This window comes from Miniopterus schreibersii (assembly GCF_964146895.1).
Source record: "Miniopterus schreibersii genome assembly, chromosome: 1".
Taxonomy (NCBI): Eukaryota; Metazoa; Chordata; class Mammalia; order Chiroptera; family Miniopteridae; genus Miniopterus; species Miniopterus schreibersii.
Window position 1 is genome coordinate 80,858,781 of NC_138101.1, and position 17,568 is coordinate 80,876,348.

The following is a 17,568-nucleotide window of genomic DNA, read 5'->3' on the forward strand; positions in this document are numbered from 1 at the left end:
TTGGAACCACTAAAATGGCATTCTTTTTTTTTTTAATTCACAAATTGACAAAACAGCAGATAAAAATACCACCAGCAACAGGACAGTTCAGAAGCCAGAAAGCAAGTGAGTGACTGTTTACTACTTTAAGAGATTAGGGAATGTTAAATATGTGTTTCTAGTATGAGAATTCTCAAAACCAGCTGATTAGCACATAAGGATGCCCAAACAGTTCAGAAGTTAGAAGCACCATTTATCTCTGCAACTGGGGGTAGGAATATGAGATAAAAACAAGATAATTCATTGAAAATCTGTATAAAAAGCAATTTGGTCTTAAAAATGGCCTCCCACACCATGCAGCAGAGTGATTGCTGATTAAGACTATAGACTTATTCTAAGATGAGACTTCAAATGCTGGCATACCAGGCCCAGGTGATGGCAGAAATACAATACTAGAAATAGGGAGAAATTAATGAAAAATCTACATTTTGAATAATAACCATAGGCTCTCTCTTTCTACTCTGATTATACTTCCCTCCAGGATAACTTTACAGGAAATATAACAAGGCCAAACGAAAAGCCCTATAGAAAGAGTTGAGAATATCCACTAAGATGACCCAGTCAGATCATCTTACAGTGTAGTCCAATAATTGAAAAGTTTCATCAAGGAAATATTCCCATCAGCTTCTTATTACTTGAAAATTAAACGTGCATGAGCTAGAAGTATCACCAAACACTTAAGAAATGTATCAGTGGAAAAGGTGGAAACCAAAACAATCACAAAGTGGACTCCAGGAGAAACAAAAACATATTTCAAAAGAATTTTTATACTGTGATTAAATTCTTTAAAAATATAAAAGATGTTTACATCCTTGAACTAAGAATAGAAAGCTATTAAAATTTTTCAGAGGACCAAGAAGAGCTATTGAATATTAAAAACATAATATAAATTAAACTCTTAATGGAAGTGTTAAAAGAGAAATAAAACCCAGAAAGTGGAATCCTCCTAAAAAAGAATGTATGAATAAATTCAAATAATAGAAGAGAAATGGGAAACGGGAAAGAAGATATTAAAGAATTAAAAGATGTGTCAGTTATTTTTATTCCATAACAAATCACCCTCAAACTTAGTGAATTAAAACAATTTATTATTTTTTGTAAATTTGTTGGTTTACTGGACTCACCATAACAGGTCTTCTCCTCTTCTGCTTAGGACAGTCACATAAGTACATTCTGACTGCGAATTGCCTGGGGCTCTATAGTCCAACATGTCCTCACTCTCCAAGGCCTCTCTCCACATCACCTCTCACTATTGAGCAATCTACTCCAAGCTTCTTTACAGAAGAAAAAAAAAGAAACTGGAAGTGTCCAATCACCTTACAACATGGGCCTACATGTCTCAGATACACTTCTGCCACTTTCTATTGGTAAAGCAAGTCATAAGACCAACCTAGATTCAGTGAGAAAGATAACAGAGTTCACCCATTAATGTAAGGATCAGCATGTGAATAAAGGGTTGGGGTGGACTATTGGCCACTGTCTTTATGGTCAATCTTCCACATCACATAAGATAACTTCAGGACTTCCAACAGCCCCAAAAATAGGAGTTTGAGGAAAAAAGAACAGAAACAATGAGGAAGGGGTAGAAAGTTAGAAAATAAATGTACTTTTAAATGATCAGAACTGAAGGGTGTGAATTTCCAGATTGAAAAGGCCTACCAAAGAGCTCCAGCAGCAAAACAAACAAGCAAAAGCATCTATACTAATAAACAATGTCATGAAGCGTTAGACCATGAAGAGAATATCCTAAAAGCTTCTTTAAAAAGGTTGCATTTAAAAAAATTAAGAATCAGAATAACAGTAGACTTACCAAAAACAAAAATAGAACATAGAAGATGGTAAAACAATAGCTTCAAAATTCTGAGGGGGGAAAATGACGTCTAACCTAGATTTCTTTAGCTAGAAAAACTATCAATCTAGTTTGAAATGGAATACATTTTTAGACGAGCAATTTCTCAAATAATTACAATTTCAAGCTTACTATCTCAGGGAACTACTGGAGGATAGATTCTACCAAAATTAGTAAATAAACTAAGAATGAGGAAGAAATTGGGTCCAACTCAGGAGAAAGAAGAAAGGACAATGTGAATAGAAAGGATGACTAGAGACCCATGGTTAGTTGTGCAACAGCCCTAGAGATCAAACAACTTGCAATGGAATAGGAAAACAGACAGCTCCCAAAGGGAAATCTTCAAGAAGCTAAGCGAATGAAATAAATTGTTACGAACTCCAAAAATAAAAGAAAATTAAAAATCATAATATACAACGTAACTTAGTTGTGGATAATACTTATAGTTGTAATAATGCAAACATTAATATTAATCTAATTGAAAATGGTAACATATTCATATTGAGAGGATGGATGGTAAGGAAATAAATGAGTAGTGGGGCAGAACTGGGGAAGTAGGAGAAATAGCTTTCATACAAGAATATAAATATTTAATATCTAAAGCCAAAATTCAGGTTAGCAGCTAAGTATGTTTTCAAGAAATAAGAAAAAATGCCAGAGCAAACATGATTTGAAAGTAGTTACTTCTGGGAAGTGGGTATGAGAAGTACATACAGGAGAACACTGATTCATTTTAGCTTTTTAAAACTATTTGACTTGTAAAACTAGTCGTGTGTGTGTGTGTTTTCAAACACAATTTTAAAATAACATAAGTTTCCATTGGTGGGGATATAAAATGGAGCAGCTGCTATAGAAAAGAGTATAGCAGTTTCTGAAAAAGTTAAAATAGAATTGTGTAATCCGACACCTCCACTTCCGGGTATATATTCAAAAGAATGATAGAAGGATCTTGAGTGGATATTTGTACACCCAAGTTTATAGCAACATTATCTACAATCGCCAAAATGTAGAGACAATCCAAGTGACCATAAATGGATGAATTAATAAAAAAAATGTGGTATGACATGAATGGACACTTGAGGACATTGTGCTAATGAAATAAGCCAGTGACAAAAAGTCAAATACTGTATGATTCCACTAATATAAGGCATCTAGAGTAGTCAAACTCATAGGAACAGTAATAAAGCATTTATTTAAAAGAACTCACAAAGCCCTGGCTGGGGAGCTCAGTTGGTTAGAGCGTAGTCCCGATACACCAAGGTTGCAGTGCAGGTTCAACCCTCAGTCAGGGCACATACAAGAAACAACCAATGAATGCATAAATAAATGGAACAACAAATCAATGTTTCTCTCTCCCTCTCCCTCTCCAATAAAAAATTAAAAAAAACACAAACTCACAAAGATGCCATTAATTAGATGGTATTAAATTGACTAATTTTAGGACTCATTCACCAAATATGAGAATATGTTTAAAACAATTCATTGTGAATTGTGTAATTTAAAGTTATAAATTCCCCTAATATTTATAAATGAAATTTAACCTGCATTAGTAACTCTGCATTTTATAGGCCACTAAAAATCTCAAAGAAGTCTATAATGATAACTGAAAAAGTAGTGCCACATCTATCTGCACAGTAATTTTGGTGCAGTGACATCTCAAGACAATTGTTATTACCAGTTAGATGAAGAAAGTCACAAGAACTCAGAGAGTTTAAAAACAGCTAAATTGACCAATGCACTGTTCTCTAGTAAACAAACTCAAATATTATATGTAGGGTTTCAGTCACAAGATTACCCATAGATCAGAGTACTGCTATACATTACACAATTTGATTTCTTGTCTTTGACAGGTATCTTCCCCAAGACACTGGCAACTTGCTTGACTTAGTTTTTTTGAATCAAAAAACTAAGGAGCTTATTCTAACTTTGATTTTTGAAGGCGGCTATTTGTTTTCAAAGTTTCAAAGAGATAAAACTAATGGTTTTAGTGGTTGTGGAGTACACAAATGGGGACCGCACAAATAATTATTTCATAGATTTTATCCATGTTCCTTGATTGGGACAAAAATCTGTATTATTTATATTTCTATGGATTGAGGTTTACATGAAAACAGTTTTTGGGGTTTTTTTGCTAACATTAAGAAGTCTGAATTATAAAATCTTTATAAATGATTTAATGGATTGAAACTGTATTTGCTATAAATGACTATTTTTGAAAGTGAATTATTACTAAAATCTAACACAAACTTCATACAAAACAATTTACCCCCTTTGAAACTATTTTGATGGAAAGATATTTTGTCATTTCCATTAATATGTAATTTAAAAATCTTCTTAAAAATCTTACAAATTCACTCTATTTTTTTTAAATCTTCACTCGAGGATATTTTTTCCATTGCTTTTTTCAGAGAGAGTGGAAGTAAAAAAGAGGGAGAAACATCAGTGTGAGTGAGACATACCAAATTGGTTGTCTCCCGCACTCGCCCCAACAGGGACTGAGTGTGCAACCAAGGCCACTTCAGTCCACAATCTAATGCTCTAACCACTGAGCCAAACTGGCAAGGACACAAATTCACTCTATTTACGACATTATAAAATAACTTCAAAGATAGTGAAAGCTAGAAGTTACAATCATAGCCTACAAATTGATAATTTTCATTTACTAAACCATAAAATTTTTACTTTAATAATGCCAAGATATGAAATCCACTTTTACATGTCATTAGAATGACAAATGTTTTGAAGTCCATATTCTTTAGCCTTCAACACAAACAGTATACCTATTGGATACAAGAACAGATAAAAATCAGACAATCAAAATGTCCATTAACTGGTAAATGGATAGATTGTGCTACTCATATAATGGAATATTATATAGTAATAAAAATTAATGAACTGTGGCTACACTTATCTGCATGGGTGAATTTTAAAGTTTTTCAGCAAAAGAAGGTGATGGAAGAATACATATAGTATGGTTCCATTTACATAAAATTTAAAAGGAGGCAAAACAAAGCAGTGCAAAACTATAAATACAAACAAGGGAATGAAGAACAGAAAATCTAGGATAGTGGTACCTCTGGGGGAGAGAAGTGAATGTAATCAAAGAGGAGCCACAGTGGGTATCAAAGTTATGAGTATTGTTCTTAAAGAGAAGCGGTGACTACATGGGTATTAATTACTCATCCTTAAATATATACTTTGTTGTTTTTAAATTTGTCTTTATTGTTGAAAGTATTACAAATGTCCCTTCCCCCCCCCCCATTGATTTCCTCTACTTTGCACCCTTCCCCCTAGACCTTCAACACTCTTATTGTCCATGGGTTGTGCATATGTGCATATAAGTTCTTAGGTTAATCTCTCCCCCCACCCCCACCCCTGCTTTCCCTCTGAGATTTGTCAGTCTGTTCCATGCTTGTGTGTCTCTGGACCTATTTTGTTCATTGGTTTATTTTGTTCATTAGATTCCACATATGAGTAAGATCATGTGATACTTGTCTTTCTCTGACTGGCTTATTTTGCTTAGCATAATACTCTCCAGGTCGCATCATGCTGTCTCAAAGGGTAAGGGACCCTTCATTTTTATAGCTGCATAGTATTCCATGGTGTAAATGTCCAAGAGAGGAAAGAAAGTAGAGACCTGTATGAAGACAACTCATTTTGAAGAGGCTTGACCTTGACTGGGGCATAAGGAAATAAAAGAGTAGATTTGGAAAATACGTGGATGTTTAGAAAGACTTTGTTTTGCTCTTATGCTTTTTAAGATAGGAAAAGAGAGCATCTGAATGGCACAGAAAGAAAGGTTCTATTAGAGGGGAGAAGTTGAAGAAACAGAAAAGGAGACAACTGATGAAACAAGTTACTTGAGTACTCTGAAGAGGTTGACCTTTGATAGCAGGTGGGATTCAACCTAATTTCAATCAAAGTGGAGTAGGGAAGGATAGAAACAGGTGCAGCAGATTTATACATTTGGTGATGGGAAACCAAAGTATATCACATCTGATGGCTTGTTCCATCTCTTGAATGAGGTAAGATCATTAGCTGAGAAGGAAGCATCAGAACTGTTTTAAGAAAAAGTGAAAGTATATAAGAGAACAGACTGACCACGGATAAATGCAGGTGCTTTCTTGGACATTTCACCTCACCTATTTCCCTTGTCTCTGCCGAGAACGCATTTCCTCTTCCTTTTCTCCCAGAAAGTCTTCCCATCCTTCAAGACTCACCTTATCTTCTATGTCCTCTGAAACCTTTTCTATTCCATGGTAATCCTTTCCTTAAATCTTACACTTCACTGTATCACTCATGTTTCACTTACTAATGGACTGTCTTGCAGTAACTCTTTTGTGTTGTACATGATTTAATTTTTGTGTGTTGTCTCCTTAACTACAGTTCTTGAGGGCAGAAATTCTTTCATTAAATAGTCCCTCCCTCTTTCAGAAGAAGTGTATTCTTGTACGCACCGTGAACATCAGGATGTATTTCCTAAATGTCATCTACTGAATCAAATATCCTTAAAAACAAATGATAAAATAACTAAGAGTGAACTTTGAAACCTCCATTATTTTCTTAAAACTGCTTCTGGTTTTCAATTTTTGGTTTTAGAACTTACTTTTTAGAAGTTAAGCCAGAGAGCCAAGGTTAACACATAATTGGTTTGCATTTTTAAAATTTTAAACAAAGTATTGATGCTCATACTATTAATTTTTTTTCTTATAACTTCTAATGTTTTTTTCATGGAGGTAGTTCTCTCAGAAAATGAGGTGAAATGTTATCAGCAAAGACAGATTATGTTAGGAATGCCATCTTGTGGTTGAGAATAGTCCATTACACTAACAGGTCCTTTCAATGACAATCTTTAATTCAGAAATAAAACATTCAGCAAATTCACTAACGTATGGTTAAAATGTATTATTACTACAAAGAAAGAAAAAGTAAATATGTGCATCAATTGTGTGTGGTTTCAGTTCTCAAAAAAGACAATGTTCATTGAAAAGAAAGACAACTGGTTATAGAGGAATGGACTCCAAATAATACAGGGAACTGCTACCTATAACTATAAACATACTTCTATTAAAAATATTAAAATACACTGAATTTTGGAAAAATTTTCTCTTGAAATATGTCATTTTATTTCTGAATCTACTACAAAGTAGTTGATTATTACATCCTGGATTTAAATCATGTGTCTTGATTTTCAAGCTACATCACTCTAACTATAAACATCCAAAGGGAAGTGAAGGACAGAGCACTTATCTAATTTGGATGGTGTGACATATACATAATGATTTGTAGCCCAAATAGAGTCCCAGTGGAGTTAAAACACTGGCTCTTAGTAGGTAAGCTTACTACTTCCTCCATACAAATTAGCCATTTGAGCAGCAAATTATTTTTCTCATCAACAGAGAAGTAGTAATGGTTATAGATGTAGTAAACAACTGAGCTTAAATATTTTAATTGTCAAATTGAATACCAGGCATTTTGGTCCACCTAAAAGTGGGGGTAGGAAGTGAAAACCGATGTATCCCTCATGAGTAAAAAGCACAGCACAACAGCACATGGGGCCATGTATTATGCTACCTTTTCATCACTTCAAGAGTAAGGATCCAAAAGAGCATGTGCAGGTACAAAGTCCAGTCCTAGAGATTAGGCTATTGAAATTCCAAAAGATAATATAGACGTAGATATTTAAATTTTTAAAAATGTTATTTTACTCCAAATCAACTTTCATGATTTATTATTGCATGCTTATTAACAGAAAAAAATATTTTACTCAGGAAACTTGCATGAATTGATTTTGTATTAGTTTTTCCACATGACTCTTCAGGACATTCACATCAGCTGCACAGACCTGATACTCCATCTTCTCTTGCTGTTTTGTTCTCTCTAATAAAGCCTCATGTGGTGGAGGTAATGCATTGTATGAACTCAATAAATAAAGCTGACTTGACGAAGTTTGGTTGATTTGTTGAATCTTTAAAGCCTGCATGATAACAGGTGCAAACTTTGAGTAATGAGCTGTAGATGAGACAATTACTGGGCAAGTTTTGTCTTGCATTCTGTCGGCAACCACTTTTGCAACAGCAGTGTGTGGATCCAAAATATACCCTGAAGTATTGTAGGTGGAGTGAATAGCTGCTAGGCACTCTCCTTCAGAGCACCAGTCGGCTATAAAATCCTGCTGAAGTTTCTCAAGTAGAATCTTCTCTATCTGAAAGTGATGCTGCTCTTCTAATTGATTAAATAATTTTGTCATTAATTGCCCATCTTTATTAGACATCAAGTGTAAATATCGTTCCAGGTTTGAAGATTTAACAATATCTATTGCTGGTGAAAAAGTTTGTGCTAGTTTTCTTTCCCTTAGATCATAATGTCCTGTTTTTATAAAATCAGTCAAAACATGGTTCTGATTAGAGGCACAAATAAATTTTCGAATAGGGATTCCCATCATTTTAGCATACACTGCAGCTAAAATGTTACCAAAGTTTCCTGTGGGAATACAGACATCCACTGGGCTTCCAAATGAAATAAATCCTTGGCTAACGAGATCAAGATATGCAGAAGCATGATAAACTACTTGGGGAAGCAGTCGGCCCCAGTTTATGGAATTAGCTGAACTTAAGATTGTTCCATATTCCACAGTAAGAAAGCCAGTAAAATCAGAATCTTGAAAAATTCTTTTTACAGCTGTCTGGCAAAAATCAAAATCTGACTTGACACCCACTGCCCATCCATTTTCTTTCTGACTGCCAATTATTTGTGCTTTTTGAAAATCACTTACTCCGTTCTCAGGAAAAAATGTGGCCACAGCTATTCTCTGCTTGTCATTCTTATTAAGAAGACTAAAACCATTTAAAACAGCACTCCCTGTGTCTCCTGAAGTTGCTACAAGTATCATATAATTACAACTTGGTGGAATACAGTGTGCAAAAAGATGAGGCATAAGCTGTAAAGACAAATCTTTAAATGATCCTGTTGGTCCATAAAACAACTCCAGAATGAACTGGTTGCCTGAAAGGTGCCTGACAGGGGCAATTTTTGAGCAGACAAAGTTTTCCCCATAAGCAGTTTCAATCATTTCTCCCAATTTGGCAGCAGGTATGTCAGCAGGATGTATACACCGTTCTAATAATATTTGTGCTCTTTCTATGTAGGTTGCTCCTACTAGGCTTTTCCACTCCCCACAGTTTAATTTTGGAAATTCCTTCTCAGGAACAAATAGTCCACCATCAGAAGCTAACCCCTCAGTCACAGCATCGCTAAAGAATTTCCTTGAAACCTTCTGTTCACAGTCTTTAGGCCAAATGTGTCTTGTTGAAATTAATGTTTCTGAGTCCACATCTTGGTATCTTTTAACTGCATTAAGCACTTTGTCAGCTACCTCCTCTGGGGAAGCCCCACTTTCACAAAAAACGCGGGTATCGTACCACTTCTTATAATACTGTCTTCTAAATTTAAGTAAATCTATCATAGATGTTCCAGAATTCTGACCTACAATCCTATCTATTTTCATTAATTTTAGTCGACTAACTATATCTATTAGAGGTACATCCAGGTATACAATTATTCCATTTTTCTTCAGATGCCACATGCTAGCATCATGCATTGGATTAGACCCAGTAAGGGAAATCACACTTCCAGATGCAGAGAAGTTTAACACAGCTTTTCCTTCCTCTTCTAAAAATTGTTCATTACCAACATCCTGTAATTTTTCAGACACACTCATATTCCAGGTTTTTTCAAGGATATCATCATCCACATCTATGACACAACAACCTAGTTTCAGTCCTATTATTCTGCCTACTGTTGTTTTCCCAGCTCCAGGCGGTCCCATCAGGATAATATTTTTGTCTCCAACAAGAGAGTGGGTTGAGTGACATGACTTCCTTAATTCTGCAAGTGCAAAGGTTCTTGAAAGAAATAGCTGTGCATGTTTATCCATTTTAACACGTATAACAGAAAAACATTTCTGGGTTATTTGTTTCAGATGCTGAGATCGGTTAAAGTGGAACATTCTCTTTTCACTTTTCTGCCCAAGCCAACCTAAAAACTGGCTTTAGCCCTTTTCAAAACATAAAAACAAAAAAAGACATTTGGTTACTAATTTCAACAGACTTAAAATCCTGATAGGAGTAAATATAACCATGCCCACAGTACATAAACTATTTAAAAATCTTCCAAATTTATGGGACATTTAAAAAAGTATTTGAACTCAAATTCCCATATATTACATATTATATTTTTTAAAATCTTTTCAAATCTCAAGACATTGAGTAATCAAAATTTTAAGAATTTGTAACAATTAAGCAACAGGAACTTTATTCAGAAAGTGCCATTATCAGAGGTGCTTTTAAAAATATATACTAAATCAAATTAGTATTTCTTTTAAAATTAAAATTGAAAATTGTTTTATGGTTTATAACACATATAATAAGGGTTATTTGAAGCTGGAATATTATTTGCTTAGAATTCACAACAGCTGATTAATACTCTTTAGATTTAATTTCTCTTTAGTTATATGAACATGTTGATAGACTATCATGTTACTCATAAATTTCTTAGATACAGTATTCACAACAGGAAACCAGAATAAAATATTTGCTTATAAAATGCTTAAATAACTTTCCAAACTATAGGGCAAAAATATATTTTCTTTCTATGTGCCTTTTCTATGCGTACTGTTAAGAATCATTCTTACATATTTTTCATATTGAAGACCTTCAAAAAAAGCTAAAATGAAAGGTATAATATTATGCAAACAGTTAAAGTGATTATCAGCAGCAAGGTCAAAGGCTACATATCTATAACCTTATCTGCATGGGACCATCACTTTGGCGTCTGTCTTATAATCATAATCAGTGGAGAAACTTAATTCAAATTCCGGACTCCAAAGTGATAGCAAAAAAACGCAAGAATGTTATCAATGACAAGAGGAAAAAATTATTCTGGAATCCAAAGTGACTGCAATTCCCCATACTGGTCAAATCCCTGTTTTTGAAATATACTCACCATTAAAACACAAATGTAGGCCAGACAAGTCAAAATTTTATTCACATGTAAAATGCAAGTTATAACTTCTGCCACGTTCATTTAAATTAGGGGTGAGGAAAGTCTGGCCCGCAGGCCATATACAGCCCTCGAAATCCTTTGGTCTGTCCCTGCCAAGGCAACCACAGGTGGGGCTCGAAATTCAGTAAGTCTAGGAGCTTTTTTCATAGATAATTTTTAAGTTGATAATTTTGTATGGCCCACAAATGATGTTATAAATATCTAAATGGCTGTTGGCAGAAAAAAGGTTCCCTGCCCCTGATTTAAGCTAAGGTAACTTGACTGCTGGGTGGGGCTTTTCACGTTCTGTGGTAGAACCAAAATGCAACTAAACCATATTAAATATTAGGTGGTACGTTTAAATATGTTCTGAAAACTTTCAATCATTTACTACTCTGAATATCAATTCTACTTAAACTTTGTTCTGTAATTCCCATTTAAATCATTTTAAGCTAACACTGAATTTAATTTACAAGTTAAATTGCAACTGTCAGGAGATGGAACATATTTCCTTATTTGGCTTTTCAGCTTGTATGTGCTGTGCTTAATTCCCAGTGACTTGTAAACATACAATACACACGTACCAATCTTAGATGAAGAGTTTGTTGCTGCTGAGGCAAAGTCAATCTTCACAAAAAAGTAGAGTCTATAATGGAAAAAATTTCAAGTTAACCATAACCACATACAGTATCACAAAATCCCACACATAGTCTATTATTAAAATGTCCATCTGAAATATTTAAAGTGCAGAAAAATAATGAATTGACCTCTTTTTAAGTTTCCCAAGTCTTTTATAAAAATATGAAGATACTGCTTTTTTCAACATGTCTTATCATAGAAAAGAATTTTACTAAACAATACCGAAGAAATTTCTGTCATCAAACAATATAAAAGACAATATAGTAAAGTATATAAAATCTCCCACAATGACACCTAAAATTTTAAGGATTTAACTGTATGTTTAGTGATCAGAGGAAAATAAATCAGTGGACTAAAGCTATGAAATGAGTGTCTGAATTACTCTTTTAGGTTGTTTTATCCATCTGAACCATGACATGATTTGTATGAAATAATACATACTGTAAAAAGCACAAATGAAGCATCTGCCACACACAGGTACCTCTTAACTATTGAAATGTTTATAATAAATTCAAAGCATATATCATAGTGGCTGGCACATAATTATATTCATATATATAGTAACATTAATCATAGTCACTCAATGACAATGGAATAAAAACATATAAATTGAATCAGAATATCTGGGCACAAGGCTAGGTTTTTGGTTTTTTTTAATGATTTGGTTTATTGATAAGTCTTCAGAGAAAACAGTGGTACTCACCTGTAAATCAACTGTTTTGACATACACAGTCTAATCCTTTCCCTGGAGTAAACCAAGGACCAGAGAATTGTATGTTTGAACAATATCAGCAATTTCTTTTATTAAACTGAATTCTGAAACTATAAACTAGCTAATTTTGAGGGGCTGTATATAAAACAGTCTGATTAACCTCCTATTCAGGAGGCTTTTGCTAATAAAATCACAATGTCTTCTATTTTTAGTTCCCAATGTATAATTTCTGATGTCTGTATTAGTAATAACCGTTGGTTTGTTTTTATGGACGCTAAGTCTTTTTTTTTTAATCCCCACCCAAGGGTATGTTTTTTATTTTTAGAAACAGAGGAAGGGGGGGGGGGGCATGGACAGACATGGACGTAAGAGAGAAACATTGATCAGTTGTCTCCTGTATGTGCCCCTATGGGGGATGGAAGCCAAAACCTTTTGGTGTATGGGACGATGCTCCAACCAATTGATCTTTTCTTCCACTTTATGTTGGTTGCTACAATACTTAATATCAACTCCATTAAAAGTAGAAGACTATAACACAAACGTTTGTGTTAACTTCACCTTATCTTTTGTAACCATACTTTCCTTTTATATGAATTTAAAATAGAAAATTATGGCCCTGGTCAGGTGGCTCTGTTGGTTGGAGCATAATCCTGTACATCAAAAGGTGGCAGGTTCAATTCCCAGTCAGGGAACATACCTAGGTTGTAAGTTTGATCCCTGGACAGGATGCATATAGGAGGCAACTCACTAATGTTTCTCTCTTTCTCTCTTCCTTCAACAGAAAAAAGGCATATCCTCAGGTGAGGATTAGAAAAAAAGAAAAAAAGAAAAAAAATCATGACAGTTCAATTTATTAATTCTCTATCAGTATTATTTCACCATAAAAATCTTCCTGACTCTAGAAAAATGCTGTTAAGTGTTATAACATGTAACAAGTATCATTTTTAAAGAAAAATAAGATGAATTCTATTTTAAGCTACATACTAAATTTTGTTTTGTAAGATTCAGCCACAAACTAATTTTAGGGTTTCAACATCCATTGTAAACAATCCAAATGACAACAGAAGATGGACTAATGCCCACAGCATGTAACTTTTATCTGGAAACTGAATTTTACTTAAGAAATACAGTTAATCTTTGTTATTCATGGTAGGTGTGTTCTATCTAGTCACCAGGAATACTGAATTAGTGAATATTGAACCACTGCTTCTAGGGGAAGTACAGGGTTAGGTCTCTGTGAGCCTCTGGTCACAACATTTTTGCCAACTGATCAATACATAACCTTGTTTTATGTGTGTTTTTGTTTCAAGACATCTTCCTTAACATATATAGTTGATTCATTACCAATGAACTCACAGCCAACAGCACTCAACTCATGACTGACTGAAGCTAATCTAACACACATTTACTCTGTAAGGCACCTGACAGCACTGTTGCCTCAGGAACACCAGGCAGTAAGTACTTCAGCACGCTTCTTGGGGGCCATTTTAAACAGCAAAATCACCAACTTGAACAGGAGTGGGGAAACTTTTTTCTGCCAAGGGCCATTTGGATATTTATAGCATAATTTGTGGGCCATATAAAATTATCAATTTAAAAATTAGCTCTGCAAAAAGCTCCTAGATTTATTGAATTATGAGTCCCGACTGCACTTGCCTTGGTAGGGCCAGACCAAATGATTTCTCAGGCTGTATAGTCTGTGGGAAGGACATTCCCCACCCCTGAACTAGAAGCACAAAAATGTGAAAAATGTAGCACTAAATAGAATGTGAAAAGGACACTTGTCTACAGTATGAAAGCTAAAACAAGAAGGCAGAGGGTGACTTTGACTTCAGCATGGAACATGCACATTAGGCAACTCAAATTCTCACCACTGTGTGCATGTTCGTAAATGACCGCAAAAGTGCTGCAAGTATTAATTTGGGGTTATAAATAAATTTTAGCCAGAACTCACAAATATAAACCTGTGAAAAGTGAGGATCATCTGTATATCATTTTTCTTTATTATTCAAAACCATGTTATTAGACAGTTTTCATTTATTTAAACGTTAACGTTTTTCAATATAAGGTCATGATTGGGCAGTTTTTCCTTAGCCAAAGTACAAAACTATTTCAAATTAAATGAAAGTTAATCACATAGGAGTCAGAAAGCAAAAACAGTACTTAAAGACCAAATCTCGGATGATGGGAGTCCTAATATATGGTGAAGGGAGAAGATTTGACTTTGGGTGGTGGACACACAGTGCAATATACAGATCTTGTAATATAGAAACCAACACCCAAAACCAATATGATCATATTAACCAATGTCACCCCAATAAATTTAAATAAATAAGTGGCTAATTCTAAAAAAAAAAAAGGGGGGGACCAAATCTCTTGGCCATAAAATTACCTAGCTTCCAATTCCTCTGGGAAATTGTCAAGATCCTACTTAGTCAAAATGATTCAGCATTTTTCACTCATTTAAAATATTTGTTATTGTATACTCCTCTAAAATCAAGTAAGACACAGCACTTCAAATATTATTTCCTGATGAGAAATGGCTATAGTTCAATGAACTTCTGTTTGTCATCCAGTATTAATGCAATCTCTATTTAAATTTCTCAGGTGAATGACTAAACCTAGTCCACTGTCTTGTGAAGAAAGATATTGAGGTTTTTAAAAATTCTTAAAAATTACTTCATTTTTACAGCATTAAGTTGTTTCCCAAGTAATAAGAACAAATGAAGATATACTAGGACAGAAACTAATGGTGGGTGGGGGTAAAGCTCTGCTGCTTCTGACTACTGAACAAAAATCCTCTCAACAACTCCTACTTCCATAGAAATTGTGAGGTGGAGAGAGTAAAAGGACCACACACTCCAATGCCATGTTGAAATCATAGGGATCTTACAAGTTCACTCAGCCACTCAACATTGCCTTTATCTTAGAATCAAAGCTCTAAGCATTTCCTGTTGTTTCCTTTTGTTGTTAGGTAGCCTATTAATGGTCTTGAGTATTTATTCAAGACTTTTGTAAGTACACTTTTCCACTTTATAACTTAGAAAAATATTTTAAAGTATATGTTTTTATAAAGGGTTTATTTTCCTTTATTTTCCTCCCAATTATCTTACTGTATTCCCACCGACACCCATTTTATTCATCTAAGTAGATTAAAATAATCTTTAGCAAAAAAACCCCCAATCTATTTTGTATATACAACCATTTATATCAAGAGTCTGTGCCAACTACAACCCACAGGCCAAATCTGGCCCACCACCCATTCAAAGGAACACAACTTTGCTTTCATTTGTTCATGTGCTTAGTACTGTCTTTGGCTGCTGATGAGCTACAATAGTAGAGTTGAGTAGTTGCAACAGAAACCATCTGGCCTTCAAAGGCCTAAATATTTATTAACTAGCCCTTTTCAGAAAAAGTTCCTGACCTCTGATGGTATACCAACACTAATTTCCTGTGGCCATACTGGACATAGGCATTTCCTTGAAGAGTATTGCCATTTTGAGGGAATTACAGAAATTAAAAATATATTCTTTGTAAACATACTTTCAAAAAACAAGAATTACAGACCAAGCATCTAAGAAGAAAAAAGTTCCTTTCCAAATAATTTAACAACTTCCATCATAACTGTAAACTAAATATACTATAGTGAGATCTTAAATTCTGTTTAGTAATTTTAAAAACCACAATAAATACATTAGCATCAGTGAAAATACTGTATTCAGGTACACAAGGAAGTCAAGACTAACTAAGGCCAGTTGGTGCTTACTAACTGGAGAATTGCTTTTCTTTGCCCTTACTGACTCCTAAAGGAACTGATTAACATAAACTGTCCCAAGGTGTTCCTTCTAATTAGAAAATTTATAAGCTTTGGCCAATGACTATCCATTTGGCTAATAGTATTATCATTATGAGTGCTTACTTAAAATCTTAACATGTATAGAGAACATGATTTTTCTCTATGCACGCTAAGCCAAAAAAAAATCCACAAACAAAAAAAAAACATCAAAAAATTCTCAAAGGAGAACAAAAAGGACAAAGTAGTATATACACACGTTTTGAAAAATAGAAAATTTGATGTGAAGAATAAGAGAATCATCCCCAAGGTGTCACTGACATGAAGTAAAATTATTTTTTAAATGCCTGGGATAAAAATTAACATCTCACCAACTGGATAAGAAAACACTAAGTTTAGACTTATCTAATGAAACTCACTATGATCTCCAAATGATAAGGAGCACCGCCTTTTTAGTAGGAACTAAAATGTTACTTAAGCCACCGTACTGTTTTAATTCCTGTACAGAGCAGCCTGGCAGTGCGACGACCGAAAGTGGTGCCCTGTCCCCTCTTCAAGCATCTTCGTTCTCTTGGACAGAGTGGCCACAGTAAGGCTGATTCAGACCCGTGGATATCTTCCTTCCCAAATCACAATGCCGAAACGTCTTTTAGAGACTGGGATGGCAAAACCTTTTCAATGAGTTCCTCTCAGCGGTCACACGTATAAATTGGTTTATGGAAGGCCAAACGTGTTGAGAACAGGAAAAAAACGCCTCACACAAAGACAATTCTCAAAAAGGGACACCAAAAAAAAAAAAATGGGCAAAAACTAAAGGGCCCACATACAAGGCTTCCTCTGGCTTAGGCTGCTCGTTTAAAAAACAAAGTCCACACAGTCGTGGAGAAACGCTAAGAGGTGGGGCCCGATTAAGAGGGAAACAGGGCGGGAAGCGGCGAGGCGCGGAGCCCGGGGAGAAGCGGGCGCGACAGGTGGGTGGCGAGCTCCGGCCAGCCCGCGGGGAAGCGCCGAGGACCGGGCGGTGACCAACACCGCGCGGCAGAAGGGGGACGGCACGAGGGGGGGAAGGCATGCAATGGAGCGGACTGGGGTCTACAGCCTCCCTTTCTTTCTCCTCAGACAACTCACCAAGAAAATCACACTGAGAAGACGGGGGAAAGGGAAAGAAATGGGAGGGGGCGTCCGGAGCCGCCAGGATCGCGTCGGGGCGAGGCCCACACCTCTGGCGCTCGCTCCCCCACCAGCGCAGCCCAGGCCCGAGCCCAGGTCAGCACCGCCCCTGCGCCGAGGCCCCTGCGCCTGCGCGGCCTGCGCCTCCGCGCGCCACACCCACGCGGGGGAGCCTCCCCGCCCCAGGCACGTATCGCTTCTGTGCGCTCCACCTAAGAGCCCGCCCCGCTCCCGGGGCCCCTCCCCTACCTGGTCCCGCTCGCGGCGTACGCCGGCGTCAGCGTGGCCTCCGCCGCTCGCCCCGCCCCTGCCGGTGTTGGAACC

The 17,568-nt window shown here is 35.8% G+C and overlaps 1 protein-coding gene across 3 annotated transcripts; it reads right to left on the reverse strand.

The window, feature by feature from the left end:
- Window positions 1-6,485: 6,485 nt before the first annotated feature.
- THNSL1 (threonine synthase like 1) lies at window positions 6,486-17,556 on the reverse strand. Of its 3 annotated transcripts, none has more exons than XM_081144583.1 (3): window positions 17,203-17,377; window positions 11,515-11,576; window positions 6,486-9,944 (listed from the first exon to the last, which is right to left on the reverse strand). In XM_081144583.1, the coding sequence occupies exon 3, from the start codon at window positions 9,894-9,896 to the stop codon at window positions 7,656-7,658; it is 2,241 nt and encodes a 746-aa protein (XP_081000709.1). In that variant the 5' UTR covers window positions 9,897-9,944; window positions 11,515-11,576; window positions 17,203-17,377; the 3' UTR covers window positions 6,486-7,655. The 3 variants fall into 3 exon arrangements, with proteins under 3 accessions (XP_081000709.1, XP_081000710.1, XP_081000711.1); XM_081144584.1 differs by lacking the exon at window positions 17,203-17,377 and adding an exon at window positions 17,494-17,556 and having other exon boundaries at window positions 6,604-9,944; XM_081144585.1 differs by having other exon boundaries at window positions 6,604-9,775; window positions 17,203-17,354.
- Window positions 17,557-17,568: the final 12 nt, after the last annotated feature.

Excerpts from the sequence above, each read along its gene's own strand:
- THNSL1 (XM_081144583.1), bottom strand. The coding sequence starts at position 9,896 with ATGTTCCACTTTAACCGATCTCAGCATCTGAAACAAATAACCCAGAAA.